Raw genomic sequence first — 21,121 nt, 5'->3', positions numbered from 1 at the left:
CATTTTTTGCAACTTTATGTAAACCAGCAAACTCTACCAAAGTACCAACGCTTTTTCTCTTGAGTCATTGGATACTCTAGCTGCAAATGCTTGATAAGCACTGGTGCGCATGCGCGCACACACAAAAGGTACACACCATATATTAACTCAAATTAAATTGACTAAATTATACAAATTAAGTCCCTAAGTTAGGGTCTGAAAATTAGATTGATTGAACGATCCTAACCTCCAGTTCAAGGCAATTGTCTTTTGAAATAAAGCCATTGGATATTTTTATTTTCAAGTGTCCAATAAATGTCCAGAAATCCAATAGAGATAGTTAGATAAGAGTATGATTTGTTGTGTGATACATCTAAACTGTTATTTGCAATTTATATGGTTTAATTTGAATTGAGACAAACAATCTGTTAAAGGTTTGACATGAAGAGACAACACATAAACTTAAAAACATAAATAAATTTAAATTGAAAATTAGAAGAAAAAGAGGAGAATAGAGGTGATAGTCTTAAAGATAGATTTGCCCCTAGAAATCCATGCATTGGGTTATGGCTTCCTTTCCCCCCAAATACAAAGCCCTCCATAAGATGAATGACTTCGATTAGGTGCATGCCCATTCCAAGCCCCTTTAACAAAGTTTGTAATTTTTATTTTCCCATGAACTTAAAAGAAGAGTTAAAAAGGTAAAAAACAATTGTCAGTAGTAAAAGAAACTCTCTTCAACGTGAGGTAAAATAAACTTTCAAATTTTAATTTTTAAAATTCAAATTAAAATTGTCTGATAAACTCAATTAGCCTCGGACACGTGGCACACACAAGGATGCAAAGTTAGCGTTAAGTAGAGACATGTGGGATAACTTTTTTAAAAGATAAGCATGAAATTTAACTGATTTTTAAAGATAAGCATGAAATTATATTTAATTTGAATTTAAATTAGGTTAACTAAAAATTAATTTGAGCCAACTAAAAATGTACAAGGCAAAGGGCCCTAAAAGCCCAGTTGCCTTGGCAAGAAAGGGCCCATGCTTGGCCCAATATTGATCAACAATCTGGATGGACAAGCCCATGTTGAAGGCAATCGATGGTCTGCAAGGAGTGACCACAAACATAATTAATCAGGGTGCATTTCCACGACTCCAACAAGTAGGTCCCACCCATATTTAGTCCAGTCAGACCCTCGGCACCTATCGAACGCAACTGCTAGATTTGATCAAGCTGAAAACAAACCAGATAGAGCAGATCTCAGCCGCATATTATAAATCCCATAATCTTGGAATTATTCACGTAGCAGTTGGGCTAAAAATTGGCAAAAACTGACAAGCGATCATTAAATGATTGCCTAAACTCTAAGGCCACGCTCTGGAATGTTCATTGGCTCGATCGCCTTGAACTTCTGCAACAGTGGTTTCAAGTCCTCTAGGATGTTCATAAGCTCCATATATTTTTTCCTTTTCAACTAAGGGATCTCTATATCTCCTGTTTTCTCATATTAATTAACAAAATCTCATTCGATTATGAGAAAATGTCCCTCCACTTTAAAAGTCTTGGGTTGATTCTCCGTTTCCATAAGGGTCATATGTAACATCCCAAATTTTCATGGCCAGAGTTTATACTTGTGTCCAAGGAAACTTGATGTTAAATTGGATGCTTTGGAAAATCACACCTTATTATTATTATTTTTTATTTGGATCACATCCAGATACATTCATGAAAGTAACATTCACAAGAATAAAATTAACTATATTGATTATATTTCATCAGAGTAAAAAGAATCATCAAATGCCCTCTTAATGAGAGCTTATTACATTTATCGAGTTCACAGTGGAAGTATAAAATTAGATAATAAAACTGTCTTTGGATTTTTTCATTATAGTCTTCTATAGGGAGATGGTCCTCTAAGTGTTTAACCTGTCCGTCACCTGCATCATGTGTACGGTTGGGAGAAGGTCAATGCCCTACTCATAGTGGTGGTTATCCTTTGAAATTAATAATAATTCAAAAGATTCATAAAAGTAATGTAAGGGTTCTGATATGTCTTGTAGTCCACTAATATGAGGATATCAAAATGCGCAAACGACCTACATGAGATACATGCCTAGTAACGCGTGTGCAGCTCATCATACATAGCGATCATTACAATGTATAATACGATTCATAGAAAACCTAGATCGCCCCATATTCTCACACTATGGAGATTCACCGACCTGTCTGACGCTACCGTGGATTTACATGAACATCTCAAGGCGCATTACACATGAGTCGGACGATTTACGTGACACGATTTGTTCATAGAACAGCTATTTGCGACATCCAATCTCATATGTGACACTGCATTTGCGAATTACACACATCGATTTGTGCACCACTATCCAAAACCCATGGATTTACGTGACGATCAAGAGGGTCTCTACCCAGAGCGCATTACGTCTATGATAAATTATTTGAATCACTAGTTGTGATATATCTGACCACCTCACTTGCACTTATAGAGAATATAAACTAAATCATGGAGGTTCTAGAATATCAAAACACATGCCCAAGCCTTAAAGATAAATAACGTAAGACCAATATAATAAAGAGAAGAGGTAAATGGTCAACTCAAACAGTGGCAATAGTCAACATAAAAAATAGGAGAGTGACAATGGTCAACTCAATGAGAGAAGAGTAGCAATGGATATCTCAACAAATAGAAGAGCGGCAACGGCCGATTCTGTAATAAGGAGAGTGATAATGACCAACTCAATAAATAGAACAACGGCGACGACTGATTCTGTAATAAGGAAAGTGGCAGGGCCAACTCAATAAATTTGTAAGGTAAGGGCAAGATTTGCATTCATGGCCCTACATAAATTCAGAAAAATAACTTGTAATCAACATTATACTGTAATCTCAAAAGTAAATAATTGATAGTAAAACATATAATTGTAGGGAAGATTCAGAATAATATAAAGGCATATAAAAGGCAAGATAAAATAACATGAATGCATGTAAAAAGCCAAATGAAATAACAAGAATGCATGTATGGTAGGAAAAATATAGCAATTTAAATTAGTGTAAGCTTAAAGGATAAAACGCCCACCTCTTACGTCAAAGCTCTTATATCATTAGAACTTGGTGTATGCACTTTTTGGTTCAACTTTAACTATAATTTACACAAATCATAAGATTAAGCCTTAACCTAGGATTTCATCTTCCATCTACATTTATGTTACACAAATTATCATTCTAAATTAGGACTTTAATATAAGTTGTTACGAAAGGAGATAACTTTGGTTTATTGGGATATGGAGTTTGAAAAACTATTTAAATAAAATAAATTTAAATTGAGAAAAAGAGAAAACTTGTCGGTTTATAGAAGTCGAGGCGTGACATGAGTCACTCGACTTGAAATCGAATTTGTTCCCCTTGGACAACGTCCCAAGTGCAACAAGTTTTCAAAGCAATCGACCTCCAGGATACAACGACTATGACCTAGTCCCAGCGGTGCACTTACTGTACATGGGCTTGAACCACTTTGTAGTCTTAATCCGAACTAGAAAACACTTAAACTGTACTTTTAATAGAAAAAAAACTTTTTCTTAATTTTTTAAAACAGATGAGAAAAAGTCTATTTATAGACTTTGTGGAGACACCCTTTCACAAAGGATTGTGACTATTGGGTTTAAACCCAAGTGGTGCGACCCTTAAGCTTCAAAAGACATAACTTTTCAAAACAAAAATTGAAAGGATATAACCTTTCAGTGAAAAGACACATCCGTAGGGTACATGTGCACCTATGGCCATAGCCATGGTCCGTCCCAATGGATATTTTGAAACACTAAATTATTTTAAAATAATTTAAAATACAACAATCCCCCACATGTTTCAAAATTTTTGACATTTCGGGTTAAGATGGAAGAGTTATGCAATGGTGTCGGTGTCACCATAAACTTGAACCAACATTAGAGTAAACATGACAGGTCTAAAGGAATCAGGTGACCCCATAATCTTGAACCTGATTCTTTTTAATGTAGATCGCAAGTACATGCCATTCACACAACTTTTTCGCTACAAGTGATTCTACGATTCGGTGCGTTTCGGCCATACACCATTACCTGGATTTCATGAGTGCTTTAGAGAATTTGCCTACATTCTCATAAGAAGCGGCCTCCACCTCCACACCCATATAGGTGAATTTCATCAAGTGTACGCAGCAATTAGGTACACCACCAAATATATAGTTATAGATTCATTAAGAGTTCAAAAACTCATCTTTCTTCATTGCTACTCGCACTATACACTATAAAATGGGCTCATTTACATCAGTGCAATCGTCTACCTCGTGTCTTGTTGTTTACTCATTGAACCTATCTAATAGGATCTCTACTCGTATAGGTTGGGTTACCAACATTGGTAGCTTATATATTAGGCTCAACCACATTCCCTTCAATGTATCATTAACTAATCTTTTAGATAGTCACTTGGTCAGATGATTTATGACCCGTAGGCCTTTTACCTCCACCTTATCTTTGCTCTGTCAGGCTTTCTTCTCAAACGAGTTTGGCCATGTCTTAGTCTCATTGTGGCTAATCATCCTTTCAGATCAGTTAGGGATCATCGTATTGGCAAGCTATTGCCTTACCAACTAGCTACTCATAAATGAGCCTCTGCCTAGGCTGATTCCTCCTTTTTCTCCTCAATCAAGTCTTTGACAGTCAGTTGCAGCCTCTTTGATTATTCATATCTCAAGCCATGCATATTGAACTCATTTCCAACCTCATAGAGTCAACAATTATGACTCTATCAAGTAACAGATACTGAGCATCACTTTTATTATGATAGTTGTTGTATCACCGGCTCTTAATACAACCAACTTTTATAGCCTTGAATGTACTCTTATAATTCAAGCAACTTCACTAGCCCATTCAACTAGCTGGTAGTAAAGTCAATCGACATTATTGTATCTGCAATACAAAGAGGATGGAGTAATCTGTCATGCATAGACATATGACAACTAAAATAGAGTATAACTTTCATGTAATCATATCGCAACATTATCATGTTATCATTGTTCCCTAACACATGAAAGGTTTGCCAATTTATTAATTAGTGATTAGAATTCAATACAATCAATGGATATTTGGCAACTAAATATGGAGGAGAAATGTCCAAGTTCATTATCAAGTATCTTGATCGATGGATCGAACAATGAGCTCCATATGTGTATAAGTTTGGCCATTAAATACATTTGTTGATGGTAAAACAACACAGTTCATTACATAAACTTATAGTCTCTTATGAATACCAATATCAAATGTCCAAATCTAGCCTCCAATGAGAATAGAATATAGCCTAAAAATCTCATTGATCCAACAATCATCTTATGAATTCAGACCGCTACCAATATTCTTTCTACCATTCATTTGATGGCTATCAATTTAATCATTAAAACATGTAATATGTTTAATTCCAGACATCTTGTCTCAAAAACCTATACATCAACGTAAAACATGTGCATATTGATCCATAACATTCAACATATAGTTTCCTTAGTGAAAATCTTCAATTTTATATCAACTCATTTATCAAATACATATTGACTAAACTTGAATTCTATGCATTAAGTGGTTTATGCATTCGAGTGCACCCCCACAATTTCAGATTTAGTCTTGATAGATATATCTATAGCCCACCTAATAAATCTTTTGTAGGAAATATCATATGAAATGACTGGATCTAACACGTGTCCTAGGTTGTCATATGATCAGATGAAAATAATATTTCCTCCACCTTTCTAAGCAGGTAATATTGTATAGAAAGTATTGTGAATGATGTCAAAAGTGAATGTAATTTGTCTCATAAATTAGGCTTGTATACTCGTCACCCTATCAACAATTTTATGTATAAGAGCAATAATATGAATCATTTATAGAAAAGCGGCAATAAGTGAGTTAAACAGTTAAGTGATATGTGCCGATGGTCCATCTATTATTGGACCCAATATTCTATATTACTTTCTACATAATAAAATGTAAGTCAGAATTAACATTGAATTAATGCACATTTACTACTAGTCCACTTGAGAAACTTAAGTCACCATTTGCTTCATGGTTAGTAAAACTCCAGAGAGACAAGCATTCATATAATGTGAATTATCAAGTACTTAATATTTATAAAAGTAACATACATGTAAGATCTATACCTTTCATCTATTGGGCCCGCAAAGGGTAATATTTTAAAAATACACCAGCCCAATCATCCCACATAGGCCACTATAATATTTATATGGATCTGTAACTTTGGAACATTATAGTGCATATAAGTACATAACCTCCATAATTTCAAATATTTATAAATGAGATATTTTCCATATATGTATAATTTCTAAGTGTCTACATATCAAGTGTCATACATTGTATAATGTATCATATTATAATAGGAAGACTATATTTTGTACATATGGCACATGGATACAAGATTCAAACATATCAATCATCAATCCACATAGGATGGATCAAAGGCCACAAAATACATGCAATGATACAAAATGAATAATGTGCATTGTCTATAAATACACAACGATAAGTGAGACCAGGGTTTGATAGACTTGGCCATTGATCTGATCAAGTTCAATATAACGTACACATTTATTCCTTGTGTACACTCATTATTATAAAAGTTATTCATACTAATGGTTGGTCCACATTATAACTTAATTTTTAGGTCACTATAAATACAAAGAATAACCCACTAATGAACTATTTATGTTACAAACATGTATGCAGTGACGCCTTAGTGTGAAACCGTGCATTTTACTATATTTCTAGAGATCAACATCAATATAAGTATTCATTTTATGCGCATCAATCACACAAAATCAACTCCTTAACATGCATTTAATCAAAATGATATGTTATATTTATTCTAACACCAGTGATATAGTAGGCCCCATTATTTATTTATTTATTTATTTTAATGATTCAGACTATGCACTCTTATGCCACCTACCATCAGTGGCCATCAAATATCTTCCCAAAATCTCCTATCCAAAATTTTAGACAGTAAACCATCTACTTGCAATCTATAAGTTGGACATGTAAGATTGTCCAATAGAAGAATATTTTGATGACACATTATACATGATCTGGCGATTTTGTTCCCATGTGAGGTCCATCAGATCAGTGGACTAGATCAAGGGCTATCGAAATGTCGTTTGCTCTCATGCAACATGTTAAGTTCATATAGAACTGTAATAACCACCAGATGCTCCTTGTTAGAATCCTTAAGGGTTGCACCAACTTGAAAATGATGGAAAGACACATAATTAACAACTACATTTCTCAATACTAAGAATTTTATTTCTGACACATACGTAACGGATTTAGATTCATCAACCAGTTGACTGTACAATGAATATTACCCATCCACATGTGAGCAACTAGCATCCGCATGTGAGAAACTAGCAGACTTATGAGATAGTGACCACACCATCGACCTATCAGGCTCATTTTAGAAGATACTTTAGAAGATTGCATTTTTAAGTTTCTTTCACATTTTTCTTTCCAAAGTTTTCTTTTTTAACCATGTATAATGGTCTACAAAGAAGAATTCCTAATATGAAGAGAATCCCAACACAAAATCTCATTTTGAAATGCATTTTGGGTTGATCTTTATTGTACATGGATGTTGAGATTAGTGTATATCCTACTCAATATGGTACAGCAGTTTGTTTTATTTTCATGTGAAGGTTACGTTGGCTCAAGTTATGAGAAAATAAATCATAAATTTTGAGATCTAAAAAGAAATGCTCCTTAATGTCATATCATGATTTTGAGAAAATCTACTAAATACAAGCTTTCTTACGAGTAAACAAGGCCTGACATTATCCAAGATGTAGGCACTGTAGATTTCTTAGATTTCACATGTGTGTGATAGAATGACATGTGTTTGGATATAAAGATGATATGTAGGTCATAACTCTAGTATTCAAGATGGCCTTAGCCCGACCCATCTGACAACTTGAGGATCATACTCTATGCTAACAGGTTACAACGAACCCGACCAATTGTCCAGGAATCTAGGCCTCTCATAAGTTTGATCGTAGTCTAACCATTCTCATTTATAGATATCAAGATCTAAAGTTCTCTAACCATTCTCAGTCGGTGCATACATTCACTTTTATACATGATTTTGTACATGTGGTCTAAAAAACTTACATAACAAGTATCTACAAGATCATGACCACTAGATTAGATATGACAACTCTAGATTATATGAGTCATGGCTCACAAATCAGGTTGATGTGGTTTCATTTTACGCTATTACAACCAAATAGATGCAACCATAATTTTTAAATAGTTTTCCAATAAATCTCAAATTCAATTTCCAAATTGTTGGGATATGGAGTTTGAAAAACTATTTAAATAAAATAAATTTAAATTAAGAAAAAGAAAAAACTTATCGGCTTATAGAAGTCGAGGCGTGACATGAGTCACTCGACTTGAAATCGAATTTGTTCCCCTTGGACAGCGTCCCAAGTGCAACAAGTTTCCAGAGCAATCGACCTCTAGGATACAACCACTGTGACCCGGTCCCAGTGGTACACTCACTGTACACGGGCTCAAACCACTTTGTAGTCTTAACCCAAACTAGAAAACACTTAAACCGTACTTTTAATATAAAATAAAATTTTCTTACTTTTTTAAAACAGATGAGAGAAAGTCTATTTATAGACTTTGTGGAGACACCCTTTCACAAAGGATTGTGACTATTAGGTTTAAACCCAAGTGGTGTGACCCTTAGGCTTCAAAAGACACAACTTTTCAAAACAAAAATTGAAAGGATATAACCTTTCAGTGAAAAGACACATCCGTAGGGCACATGTGCACCTATGGGCACAGTCATGGTCCGTCCCAACGGATATTTTGAAACACTAAATTATTTTAAAATAATTTAAAATACAACATGGTTAACACCTATAATTCATCCGTTGAGTCTCTTTTTCTTTTTTCTTTTCTTTCTCTTTTCTTTTTCTTTCTTTCTCTTTCATTTTTTTTTTTTTCCTTTTCTTTTCTTCTCCATTCTCCCGTTCTCTCCACGTCCAGCAGGGAGCTGGACGTCCCTCTCTCTTTCTTGCTCCCGTTTCTTTCTCCCTTGCAGTCTCTCTTTCCTTCTTTCTCTCTCCCTCTACGCCTCTTACGTTTGAGAATGGGAGGAGATTTTATAGGCCAGGGGGTCTCCAGATTATTCTGCGTCATCCTTTGCACAGGCCCGTTTACGCAGCGAGGACCGAAGTTTACGCACTCCCTGTTTTGCGTAAACTGATAGCCGACGCTTTGGGTTCGGCCTTCCACTTCTTTCTCCTCCAGATTGCTGTTGATCTGGTCGGTTTACCATGTGGATGTCCTGGATTTTTGGGGAAGAAGGTATTAACGGTCCGGATTAGTCTCTTGGGTGGCTTCTTGAGACGTCAGTCGCCGCGGCTTGCGGCTCGTTTTCCCAGGGAATTCGGCGGATTGCCGCACCCGTCCCTTTCCTACGTATATTCTATCTTGCTGGAAGCCTTCGGAATCATTACGGGAGGATTTCGAACTTCTTAGATCATTCCATGGCTGAAGCGAGGCCCGGTCCATCTCGATCACGAGCCATCTGTTTGCAAGTGTTAGCAGTCCGTTTGGTTGTGTACAACCTCTGGTGTATGTGGCCGTTCGAACGCATGTGGAGAAATCTAAGGTCTGATCGATTTGGCCCTAGTATCCCAATGAACGGTTCAGATCACTCGTATTTAACACATTGATGGCCCACTTGGATCAACAGTATGTAGCGTGGCGATCTGCGTCGGACTGCGTCCGCACGTGGTAGTCCGGACTGCGTGCAAAGAATTCTAGGATCCTGTCGCTTTTAATCCCTAGACGAGATGAACGGTCCTGATCATCGATGTAGATGATGACGAAGGGCCATAACGATCGCGACCGGAATCTGTCCGTTTAAATCGCAAACGCGCGGGCTGGAAAATCCCTCAGCTTTCGGGATTTCACGGGTGTTTGACTCGGAATCCTGGTCCGGTACACTGCGGTCGTGCGCAACTTGTGCACACGCACTGCAAGCGGGGTCCACTTGTTATGCGTTTCTGAGAAATCTACACAATCCATTCGTTTTTCCATCTAACTTAAGGGGTTGAGTCCAAAGTTGAAGCATATCCAACAATCAAGTGGGCCCCAAAATTAACTATTAATGGTAGATCTATCCATTGGGTCACTTTAACAATGATCTAAGGGCTGGAATTCGACGAGCACGGATAATTTATAATTCATAGGTATGGTAAAAATTTTCACATTAAATGGATTGTGGGAACCACGTGATCTAGAATTCAGTGGTCTAGATTAATGGCATTTTCGTAATTATTGCTGATCTGCGAGTTTTGGGAAAACTAATAGCTTCACATGGTTATAGACACATTTCTAAGTAATTTTTACAAAAGAACTTATATTTAATTCATTGTGGATAAAGAGTTTTTCACTGGTTTTAGTCAAGGAAAGGTACCTGTATCAACCCACATGATCAACGGTTGGATGACCTAATTTATGGATGAAGATCATTCTCAACGGTTAGATTCATGTTATAAAATAGATATAAGGTCAGGGTAGTTAGTTTGGTATCGTACTAATGTACGTATTATGTTAAATCTTATGGTAACACTCAAGAATTTTCAATGCTCGAGTATTGAAAAGTTCGGGGCGTTATACCATATGTCTACCACCGATGAATCTTGTGGCCTGTCTCAACTCTTTTTTGACGCGATCATCTCTCACCAAAAAATAATGAGATTTCTTTGCATAACCCTTTACCGATTAGTTCTCCGGCCAATAATTTTAATTTTATTATAATAATAACTGATCGTAGTTGCTAGGGAGGAATTATATGTATAATAACAGCTTCATCTGAGACCACGTGTGGATTGGTGCATTCATCTGTTTCGTCCACTCGAGTTGAAAATGTTCCCATCAAAATGAAGCTCCACCCTTTAACTTGTAAGCCACAAGCTTGACCTTCTTTACTTCAGGAATTTTCATATCTTCAAAAAATTGCTCAACTTTAGAAAGCCAATTAAGAAAATTCTCAATGTCAAGTTGGTCATTGAAGCTAGGAAAATCGACCTTCATCTTGAATTCTTAATCTATTCGATCAATGCCTCGTCTAGGATGTTGTGGAATCATGTCGTTAGATCTCACCTTCTCGGGAGTGATCCTGTGGTTCACTGCTGGCACCATCTTGCAATCAGAGCGATTACGAATTTCAGTAGTTGTTGGTAGCGGATCACCGCTAACAACACGGAGTTGCCCTATGACCTCCGTCATGCAATCGATGGAAACCTACAACCCTTGCATGGCTTGCGCCAATTCTCTCACTGCACTACTTCAAAAGATGTTTTGAAAGCTGTTAAAAGACGATTCCATGAAGCACCATCCATTGGATTGTTGCCCGACCCGTTATTAGAAGTCATCGATCCGAGGAGAAAGCCTCGCTCTGATACCAAACTGACACAAGGGAGGATATGTTGAGGTCGAGCACCATCTTCCTCAAAGGGATAACTATTCTGAATCCACTAAACATCTCTGGACTCCTCACAAAGAAATCTCGAATCCACGAGGAAAAGAAAATAAAAATAATTCTTAAAAAAAAATCAAAATAATTTGATTGGTGACGAAAAATGAGTTTACAACTCTTTAAATAAGGCTATGAACCCTAAGGAAAGTTTTGGAATCATACTATAACTAAAACTCCTAAAAATCGCGACTTACTATAAATATTAAACTTATTAATTATTAACGGTCATGTTTTCCACTAGTGTGCATGGTTTTTGGCCAAAAATAGTAAGTGTCCTATTTGGCCGAACCATGATGTTCTCCTAATTTTTCTAAGCACTTTTCTTGTTGAACACAAGTCCTAAAGCCTAACGTACGAAGAGTTACAATCAAACTAAAACTTACTAAAAGTAGTAAAAAATGAAAATTCGACTATTGATCCGATGGAATCTTGCAAATTCGGCATGGGAAACCCGGCTTAGTAAGGTTGGGTGACTAAATTAGCAATCATATATGGTACATTTGATAACTCATTCTGGTTTGCACGATATGTTCATTTTAAGTTCTGATGGTCCAAATCACTTCTGTCGTTGACCCGGCCTTTTCTGATCCATCTTAGCCATGAAAGTGTCTGCGACCTACTCTACATCACATAGGCCCCATACTCTGACGTTCTATCCTAACAACAGCTACAAGGGTGGCCTATAAGGCTATAAGCGGCCCTTCAATGATTGTCTGTCTCGTATATATAAACTGCATCACAGCATCCATTTTAGGGGGGGAAAATGAAGTATCAAGGGCATTAGGGGGTACGTTATAGAGGGTACAGTGACTATTGTTGTTAATTCCAAGGTTATGGTGTTGTAAGTGCAAAAGCCGAGTTTTTGCCTAAGTTCAATAGTGTTGATCCTCCAAACCAACTCAAGTAGCAGCCAATTATCAAAGCTTTCCAAGGGGGGAGTAGAGATACAATCGAGGACATTTAATTATCTTTTTTTGCATAAAAAGAGTATTTAATTTTTCATCTTTACTATCTCTTGAAGACAAACCAACTCCAACTACACATTCCAAATATCGAGGCAATTCCTATACTTTATTTTTACTTGCCTTCTATCTTTGTCTGCTTCATTTTTCTTTTATACTATCGCTTGTTCGGAGAGAGTCAAATCTCCATATAATTGGGCTAAATGTGATACCGCTAAAATCCCTCAAAAATCAACAAGTCATGCTTATAAAGTAGAGACCGTACAACATGTGGGTTAAAAATGTTCCTAACCCCTTCTTTTTCCACCATGGAGTTCCTTACGTTGGAATCTACAATCACATATCAAACCGTGGGAGTCATTGGAGTTAAATCTTACGGGTCCATAGAATCCAAAGTGGTTCTATAGCATCTAGCTAGCTGAAGATATTACAAGCTTGTTTGGATAGTGGCGACTCTTTCAACCCTACAATATCGCATAACCAATCAGAAAATGGTGCCTCCCTCAATCCTATCATATGCATAGCCAAGGAGAAAAAGGCCGTTACGGCAAATTCAACCTAAAACAGAAAAGTACCCTAGTTTAAAGAGCAGTCGTCAAGTGCAGCCTGCATTTGTTTACGAACCTTGCCGAGTGTTCACAGCTTCAGAAATCCAAGGGCAAAAGTCTTTATATGATGTCCTTCCAAGTCCTTTTCCTGTTCCCGTGCAAGACAAGGAACATCCCCACACGAGAAAGCCAAAAAAAAAGAAAAAACTTACCAGCTATGTAAACACTAAAATAGACTATACACAAAACTAATGCAGTCCCTGTGTGGCTACCTAAGTTTTAAATGATCATGAGTTTTGGGTTCTAGGGTGGGCAGCCTACCTAATAGATAGGATGGATCGCATCGAAGCTCCGCCGCCAGCAAACATGACCTATGTCAGTTACGCCGGCGCAGACCGAGAAATAAAACGAGAGAGGTTTTTTTTATTTTTATTATTTTTTTTAATTTTAACAATTAAATAAAGAAGTATACCAAAATAATAATAGTATCATGATGGTCCACAGGACTACGGAATTGCCATAATTTCTCCCAGAGCTGCGTATGCTATTCCTTAATGGCGATATTTCATAGGGATACCTAATGGCCGTGGATGTATGCGATCAGATCCAAAACTGTGCAATACAGATTAGATGGAAAATAAAAAATAAAAAAATAAAAAAATACAAAGAAATTTTTACCAACGGCCAAAAAATTCAATGCTCAAATTCGCTGATAGGACTGTCCGGTTTAGTAGGGATGGCGGATAGTATGGACGCTTCAATTACTTGGTTCCCTGGCCTCCCAATAAGAGGAAACAGTGGGATCCACTACTGAAACTATGTTCTCTGCTTTTTCACCGAGGAATCGCCTTCAATCCATGCGTGAACGGTAGCAGTGGGCCACCAAATTGTCTGGTCCCCAGCCATCCATTGGTGGAAGAAGTGGGACCCACCAGTCAAAATAAAAGTCCCATCCCATGATTACAACACCAAAACATTGATGGATTGGACCAGTAAATTATTTGGACCGTTGGCCCCCCACATGAAATGATTTGATGGTCCCATGGGAATGGCTTTCACGGGAAGCGTGAAGGATGGCATTGACCACTGAATTATTTGAGGAATTGGCCTCTCAGGGGGGCGGAAACAGTAGACCCAGCAATGCAATGATGGAATGGACTGGCAGAAATGGCTCCCCACACCCCACGCCTCATGCCTTCCGTATCTTTGTTCATACGGCAGCGTGGGTGGTCATCTTTGGCTGCGCCCTGTTTTGAAGAGCAGCCAAATGGGGAACCCCTTTAGTAATGACTGCTTGTAAAAACCAGTTAATTTGTGATTCAGTCCACTACTAAAAATTTGTAGAACATTTTTTCCCTTAAAGAGAGGCATGAAGGAAAAAAAAAAGGTGGAGGTTATACATCGAGTTATATATATATATATATATATATAAGTCATGCGAAGAGAGAAAGAGAAAGAGAAAGGCTTATAGGACTTTGAACATGAAGAGAGGGATAATTAATGTGACTAAATCTAACACCGGGAAGGACATGATGTCGAGCACTATTTTCCTCAAAGGGATAATTTTTCCGAATCCATGGAAATTCTCTAGACTTCTCACAAATACTCCTTAAATCTACGAGAAAAAGAACAAGAAAATAGAAAATAAATTCTATAAAATTTGAAATAAATTGATGAATTAAATAAACGAGTTCACAACTCTTTAAATAGAGATACTAAGCAATTGAAAAAAATTCCAGAATCAAACTACAACTAAAACTCTAAAAATTTGCAACTTACTATAAATAGTAAACTTATTATTTATAGACGGTTGTGATTTCTATTAGTGCGCAAGGTTTTCGGCCAAAAATAGTATGTGTCCTATTTGGTTTCCCCACGCTGTTCTCCTAATTATTTTAATCACTTTTTATGTTAGGCGCAAATCCTAAAGCCCAACGGATGAAGAGTTATAACCAAACTAAAATTTACTATTTATAGTAAAAGCGAAATTAAAATAGGGAAATGACCATTGATCTGATGGTATTTTGCAAATCCGACTTGTGCGACCTAGGATAGTGGGATTGGGTGTAGCTAAAGTAACTCATCCTATCCCAAAATCATATATTTTATATCCGATAACTTATTCCGATTTGCGAGATACGTCCATTTTAAGTTCTGACGGTCCGGATCATCTCCGTTTCCAATCGGGCCTTTTGTGATCCATCTTAGCCATGAAACTATCCGCAACCTGCTCTACATTAAAATCTAAACCCACTCAGGTAAAATCTAAATCCTATGTAGACAAACCATCCATACTTTCACATAAGAATGAAATATTATCAAATTTAATTTTATATTGCTTCCTATGTATTTATCCAAATTCAAATATTCATTAGTCTTGGGTCATAACTACTCTCACCTAGTTGTATATTAATGGGTAGGTCAGGTGTAACACACTTAAAAAAAAGAAAAAAGAGAGAGAGACAGGTGGACTACTCACAGAGAAAAGTCTAATTAAACCCTCAAAGGATAGTTGTGCCAAGAGAGATCAAGAGGAAAACAGTGCGAGCTACACACAAAGAAAGAGCATGTGTGGTGCAAATTACACACAACGGTATGCCTGCTAAACATAAAGAGAGGGGGTGATTTAAAAAGGCTAAAATCTAATCCTGCACAAGTAAAATCTAAATCCTATGTTGCCAGACCATCCACACTTTCATAGATGATGGAAATATTTTCAAATTTAATTTTATATTGCTCCACATGTACTTTTCAAATTCAAATATTCAATGCTCTTGGATCACAATTGCTATTGCCTTTTTATTTATCAGAGGGTAGGTCATCAATTACTTATAATATATGTTGCCTTTTTATTTATCAGAGGGTAGGTCATCAATTACTTATAATATATGTGAAGAGAACGGAGGGTGGGGGGAGAGAGAGAGAGAATTAAAAGAGTGAAGCTTGTGAGCTACACAAAATAAGTGGAGAGTCCAATTCAGCCCTGCAACGGTGGGCAATCCATCCCTACATTTTTCAGGTCTAGCAAGTTAAAGTCAGGATCCGCTGTGGATCTCCAGATCCTCTGACGTAGATGGAGCCTTGTCTATGGGGCCCATTGTAACGTATTTTCCTTACATCCACGCGTCCATCCGTTTTTACGAATCACTTTTAAGGCATGATCCCGTAATGAAGGAGATTCAATGCTAAGTGTACCACACCACAAAAAACAGTGGTGATTGAATACCCACCATTAAAAACTTCTTACAGGCCATCAGAATGTTTATTTGCTATCTAAGATGCTGATAAGGTCACAAAGAACCGGATGAAGGGATCACACAAATATCACCTAGATCGAAAAGTCTTGTGCCCCACAAGAAGTTTTTAATGGTCAATCCCCACTGTTTCCTGTGATGTGGCCCACCTGAGATTTGGATGTATTTTATTTTTGGAATAATGAGCTAAAATGAGATGTAAAAACAGATGGACAGCCTGGATGTATCCCCACAGTCAGGGATCTACCCAGATGGATCCACCGAAGCTGCCACCTTAATTCGATGCAGTAGAGACTAGAGAGTGCATGGCAAACAGTCATTACCGTGGGCTCCAGAGATCCTTCTATGCATAATATCACTAATCCTTCACTAGCATGTCACTAAACGACATTTAAGCTAAAAGACATAAACGCATTCGGTTGGAGGGTCAATCGAACCTTATGACTAATTGCAAGGGCAAGAGTAGCTACTTATATGTAGCATGGAAAGCTGACAAGAGACACGATTAGTGGCCTGAAACACTTGGGCTGTCGAAATAGACAGGTCAAGGCCGTCACTTTGCTAAAGAAATGTTACGTGGCCAGCTATGCAAATGACACCAATTTGGGATACGATCCATGGCCACCACACCAAATGGATGGTCAAGATCATTTATGTAGAAAATATGCCTTGCCTAGGATTTTAGACATGTATTCGTTAGGGCCGATGGTTGGATAGGACCATCCGAATAACTCCCAAGTGTCCCAATGCAAGCGCAGGATGGTTTGTCATTAGGGTCGCTTGGCACCGTGGATTGGAGGGGAGTTGAGAGGGTTTCAATTCCCCTAGTCGTTTGGCAGCACAAAGTACATGGGGTTTCAAATCCAGGGGGTTTCTAATCCCTTCTTTTAGGGTTTGCAATCCACCCTGAGAGCTTGGATTACACTTAAAGTCATTTCAATAGTTGCAATAAAACATGTGTCACTATACACTATCATTCTATTGGGCACATGGCTCACTAATGATGATCAGCACCGTCCAAACATTGTCCATGTAAATCAACACCATCCAAACATTGTCTATGTAAATCAACGATTTTAAAAATCGTTAGTTAGTCACTCTGATTTTATGCTTGTGGCCCATTTGAGACTTGGATTTTCATCATTTTCAGGTAAAGCATTTATTTCAGTGGGCTTATCATAACCTTTTTGTTGAAAATTACATACCTCACTAATTAGAGATATTAAAGTTGATTTAGTAATTAAATTCAAACCCCTATAAATAAATTATTGATAGGTAATTTTGGATTAAAGTTAATTTACATTTGGGGTACCAAACCCACTAAGAGGATTGTAAATCCATGGGGTTTTTAACCCAGGGTTCCAAATCCACGCTCCCAAACCGGCCACTGCTCTCAATCACTCCTCCCTTCCACCAACGTCACTTTCTTCCAGCTTCTCAACGGGGCGAGGAAGCGGATTGGCTGGTGTACCGCACCTCAGCCATCTGGCCGCTCCTCGAGCTTCTTAGTTGTCAAGACGGTTTGAAGGATTGGAAAGTTATATAGCCCCAAAATGATGTATTTATCATATCCATACTGTTCATCCATTATGTGAGATTATTTCAAAGCATGGTACCAAAAATGATTTATATCTAAAGCTTAAATGAAGCACACCAGAAATAGCAATGGGACAATGATTCTCACCGTTAAAACATGGCGTTTATTTTCCATCCAACCAGTTCATAAGGTCGAGACCTGGATAAAGAGGAAAAACAAATACCATAATTATCCAAAACGCCTGTTACCCTAAAAAGGATTTCAACGGTAGACGATCAATACCCCACAACCTTTTTATTTTTACGGTGTGGTCCACTTGATCTTTTGATCTATCTTATTTTTTTTTTAAGCCTTTGGACGAGCTCGCCAAATGAAAGGACACATAACTCAGGAGCCACGGAACTTGGTGACGTCATCGAAGCCAATCCGCTTCCACAGGGCGAAGCCAACCGACCGTTGATCATGGACTGTAGCAATTAAATTAAAATCCCTCGCTCCTCACCTCACTCCTCATTCACACACTCTCCCTCCGGCAATAATTCCATTCACAGACAGAGCAAGGAAGAGAGAGAGGGAGATGTAGAGCTTTCCTCTCCTTTTTCTCACATTCATTCCTTCATTCATTCTCGTACTCCAAATTCCAATGGCCCAAACCACTATCCCTTTCTCTCTACAACTCTTCTTCTTATGCTCCTTTCTCCCACTACTCTCATCTTCAACCCAGCAACAATCTCCTACTCTCAGCCTCAGCCCCTCCGATCTGAATTCCCTCCTCCAAATAAACAACTCTCTCACTGACCTACCTGGTTCTCACTTCTTCTCCACTTGGGACTTCTCCTCTCCAAATCCTTGCTTCTCCTTCTCCGGTGTCATTTGCAGCAGATCTTCTCCTTTTTCCTCATTCCTCCAAATCTCATCTCTTTCTCTTGGAACCGGCCTCACCGACTCTCCTGGCCTTACCGGGACTCTCCCTGCTGCCATTGCCGACCTCTCTGCTTTAGAACAACTCATCGTCTACGCCGGAGCCATTACCGGCCCCATCCCGTCCCGCATCAGCAATCTGAATAGCCTGCTCTTACTCTCCATCACCAACAATCTCATATCGGGCCCCATCCCAGATTCAATCTCCACACTTCCCAATCTCCACACTCTAGATCTCAGCCACAATCGGCTCCACGGCTCGATCCCACCATCCCTCGCCGCATTGCCCGGGCTCAAGGTTCTGATCCTGGCCGATAATCGTCTCTCAGGGCAAGTCCCCGAGATCCTGAGCCAGCTCATCCACCTCGATCTGAAGAAGAACGCCTTGTCGGGGCGGCTGCCACACCTCCCCTCCACTCTACGCTACCTCTCCGCCTCTGATAACGCAATGTGGGGCCCACTCGACAATCTAAGGTCCCTGCCCGACCTCGAATTCCTCGACCTCGGGATGAACGGCTTCAGCGGGGTAATCCCAGAGTCCCTGTTTTTGAATGGCAACGGTGGCGCGTACAAGCTCACTTCGGTGCTCCTGCAGCGGAATAATCTGACGGGCGGTATCCCAGCCGTCCCACCCGATGGCCATTCGGCGATGGTTGGATCTACGGTGGATCTTAGCCACAACGGGTTGTCAGGGGAGCTATCAACGGTCCTGGCTGAGGCGGAGAGCGTTTATTTGAACAACAACAGATTCACAGGAATGGTGCCGTTGGAGTACGCGAGGAGCGTGTACAGCGGGAGCATGAAGACACTGTACGTGCAGCACAATTACCTGTCGGGTTTTCCCGTGCCTGCGGGATCACCGCTGCCCTTGTCAGCGTCGCTATGCGTATCCTACAACTGCATGGTCCCACCGGTGGGGCCCACCGCCTGCCCGGCCAGCGCAGGGGAGCAGCAGTGGAGGCCCGCTTATCAGTGCTCCATATTCAACAGAAGCAGCGTCATCAACGGTTGAATCTTGTCTGTCCCACTCTCCATATATTATTTTATTGGGTATTTTTATTGGGTTGGTGGGGATTTCTGGCATTTGTTATTATTTTTATTTTACATGTTATTACATCGGTTCACCTTTCTAAGGAGGGTGCACTTGAAAATAGTTAAAGAGAACAACAGCCGATCTATTTGCCTTTTATTATTATTATTTTTTTCTATTGAATATCCTTTATTGCCATCATCAACCAAGTGCCAACCTGTAAACTGTGTGGACGTTTAACGGTGCATAACATGGGCTATAAGTGGGCATTGAACGTGGACCACTGCTACCGATTCTTTTTGAACAGTCCTTTCTTTTTATTCAAAGGAAGGGACCACCTAATGAGTGAAATGTACTCATTTTAGTATTAATGCAAGTAGAGCTGGTCGAACCCTAATAAGGTAGAGCACCATTCGTTATATGCATTGTGGTATGGCATTTTAAAAAAAAACATTTCTAAAAATAATTAAGTTCAAATTGGTCCACTTTGTGGTATTCAATGTCTTAAATCGAGTCAGATACAGGGTCAGTCGATGTCAACAGCATGTTCGATGTCACATTCAATGACATCGAACAGTTCTTGATCCCATCAATGTTTTCTGGATTTTCTTCGGTTGGTTGCTGGACAAACTGGGCACCTTTTCGATGTCATTGATGAGTGTTCGATGCTATCGAGAATATCTGAAAAATCATGTTTTGTCTCTAGACAGTTAAGATATTAGTTCAATGCTATCGACAGGTGTTCGATGCCATTGAAGGATTAGTTGCGATGTCATCTATGAGTTTTCGATAGCATCAACAGATTCTGCACAGATTTTTTGCAAAACTGCGAATTTGCGGGATTTGTTTCCGATTTTGTTTGGGATTCTTTCTCTATATATATATATATATATATATATATATATATATATATATATATATATATATATATATATATATATATATATATATATATGGGTGTAAACGAGATTGAGAGGTATTATTCTAAGGGATTCTATAGCTTTCTAAAAGGGTGCTAGGGTTTGCAAAAGGTGTATAACAATCGGATAAGCCTTCTCTCTTTATAATTTCTGCTTTCATAGTGAATTTTTTGTCGTTTTGTGTCGTGGATTTTTTCTGAAAGAATTTTTCCACATTAAATCATTGTGTTCTCTTTATGTTTGCTTGGTGCTTGGTGCTTTTGGATTGCTATCCTAGATTCATTTCTGTATGCTTTCGCAATAACTGAACAATTGGTATCAAAGCTAACATTGGGTCGTAGGATTGAATCTGAAGGATTAGTTGTA

General features: G+C 38.4%; 1 protein-coding gene across 1 annotated transcript; it reads left to right on the top strand.

Annotated features, from left to right (window-relative positions):
* Window positions 1–18,399: 18,399 nt before the first annotated feature.
* LOC131251280 (LRR receptor-like serine/threonine-protein kinase ER1) lies at window positions 18,400–20,036 on the top strand. Its single transcript, XM_058251907.1, has one exon. It carries the CDS (start codon window positions 18,528–18,530, stop codon window positions 19,815–19,817), a length of 1,290 nt encoding a protein of 429 aa, XP_058107890.1. The 5' UTR covers window positions 18,400–18,527; the 3' UTR covers window positions 19,818–20,036.
* Window positions 20,037–21,121: the final 1,085 nt, after the last annotated feature.

This window comes from Magnolia sinica, chromosome 7 (assembly GCF_029962835.1).
Source record: "Magnolia sinica isolate HGM2019 chromosome 7, MsV1, whole genome shotgun sequence".
Classification (NCBI taxonomy): Eukaryota; Viridiplantae; Streptophyta; class Magnoliopsida; order Magnoliales; family Magnoliaceae; genus Magnolia; species Magnolia sinica.
The sequence above is the reverse complement of the archived record's forward strand: the minus strand, read 5'-3'. Positions and strand labels throughout refer to the sequence as shown.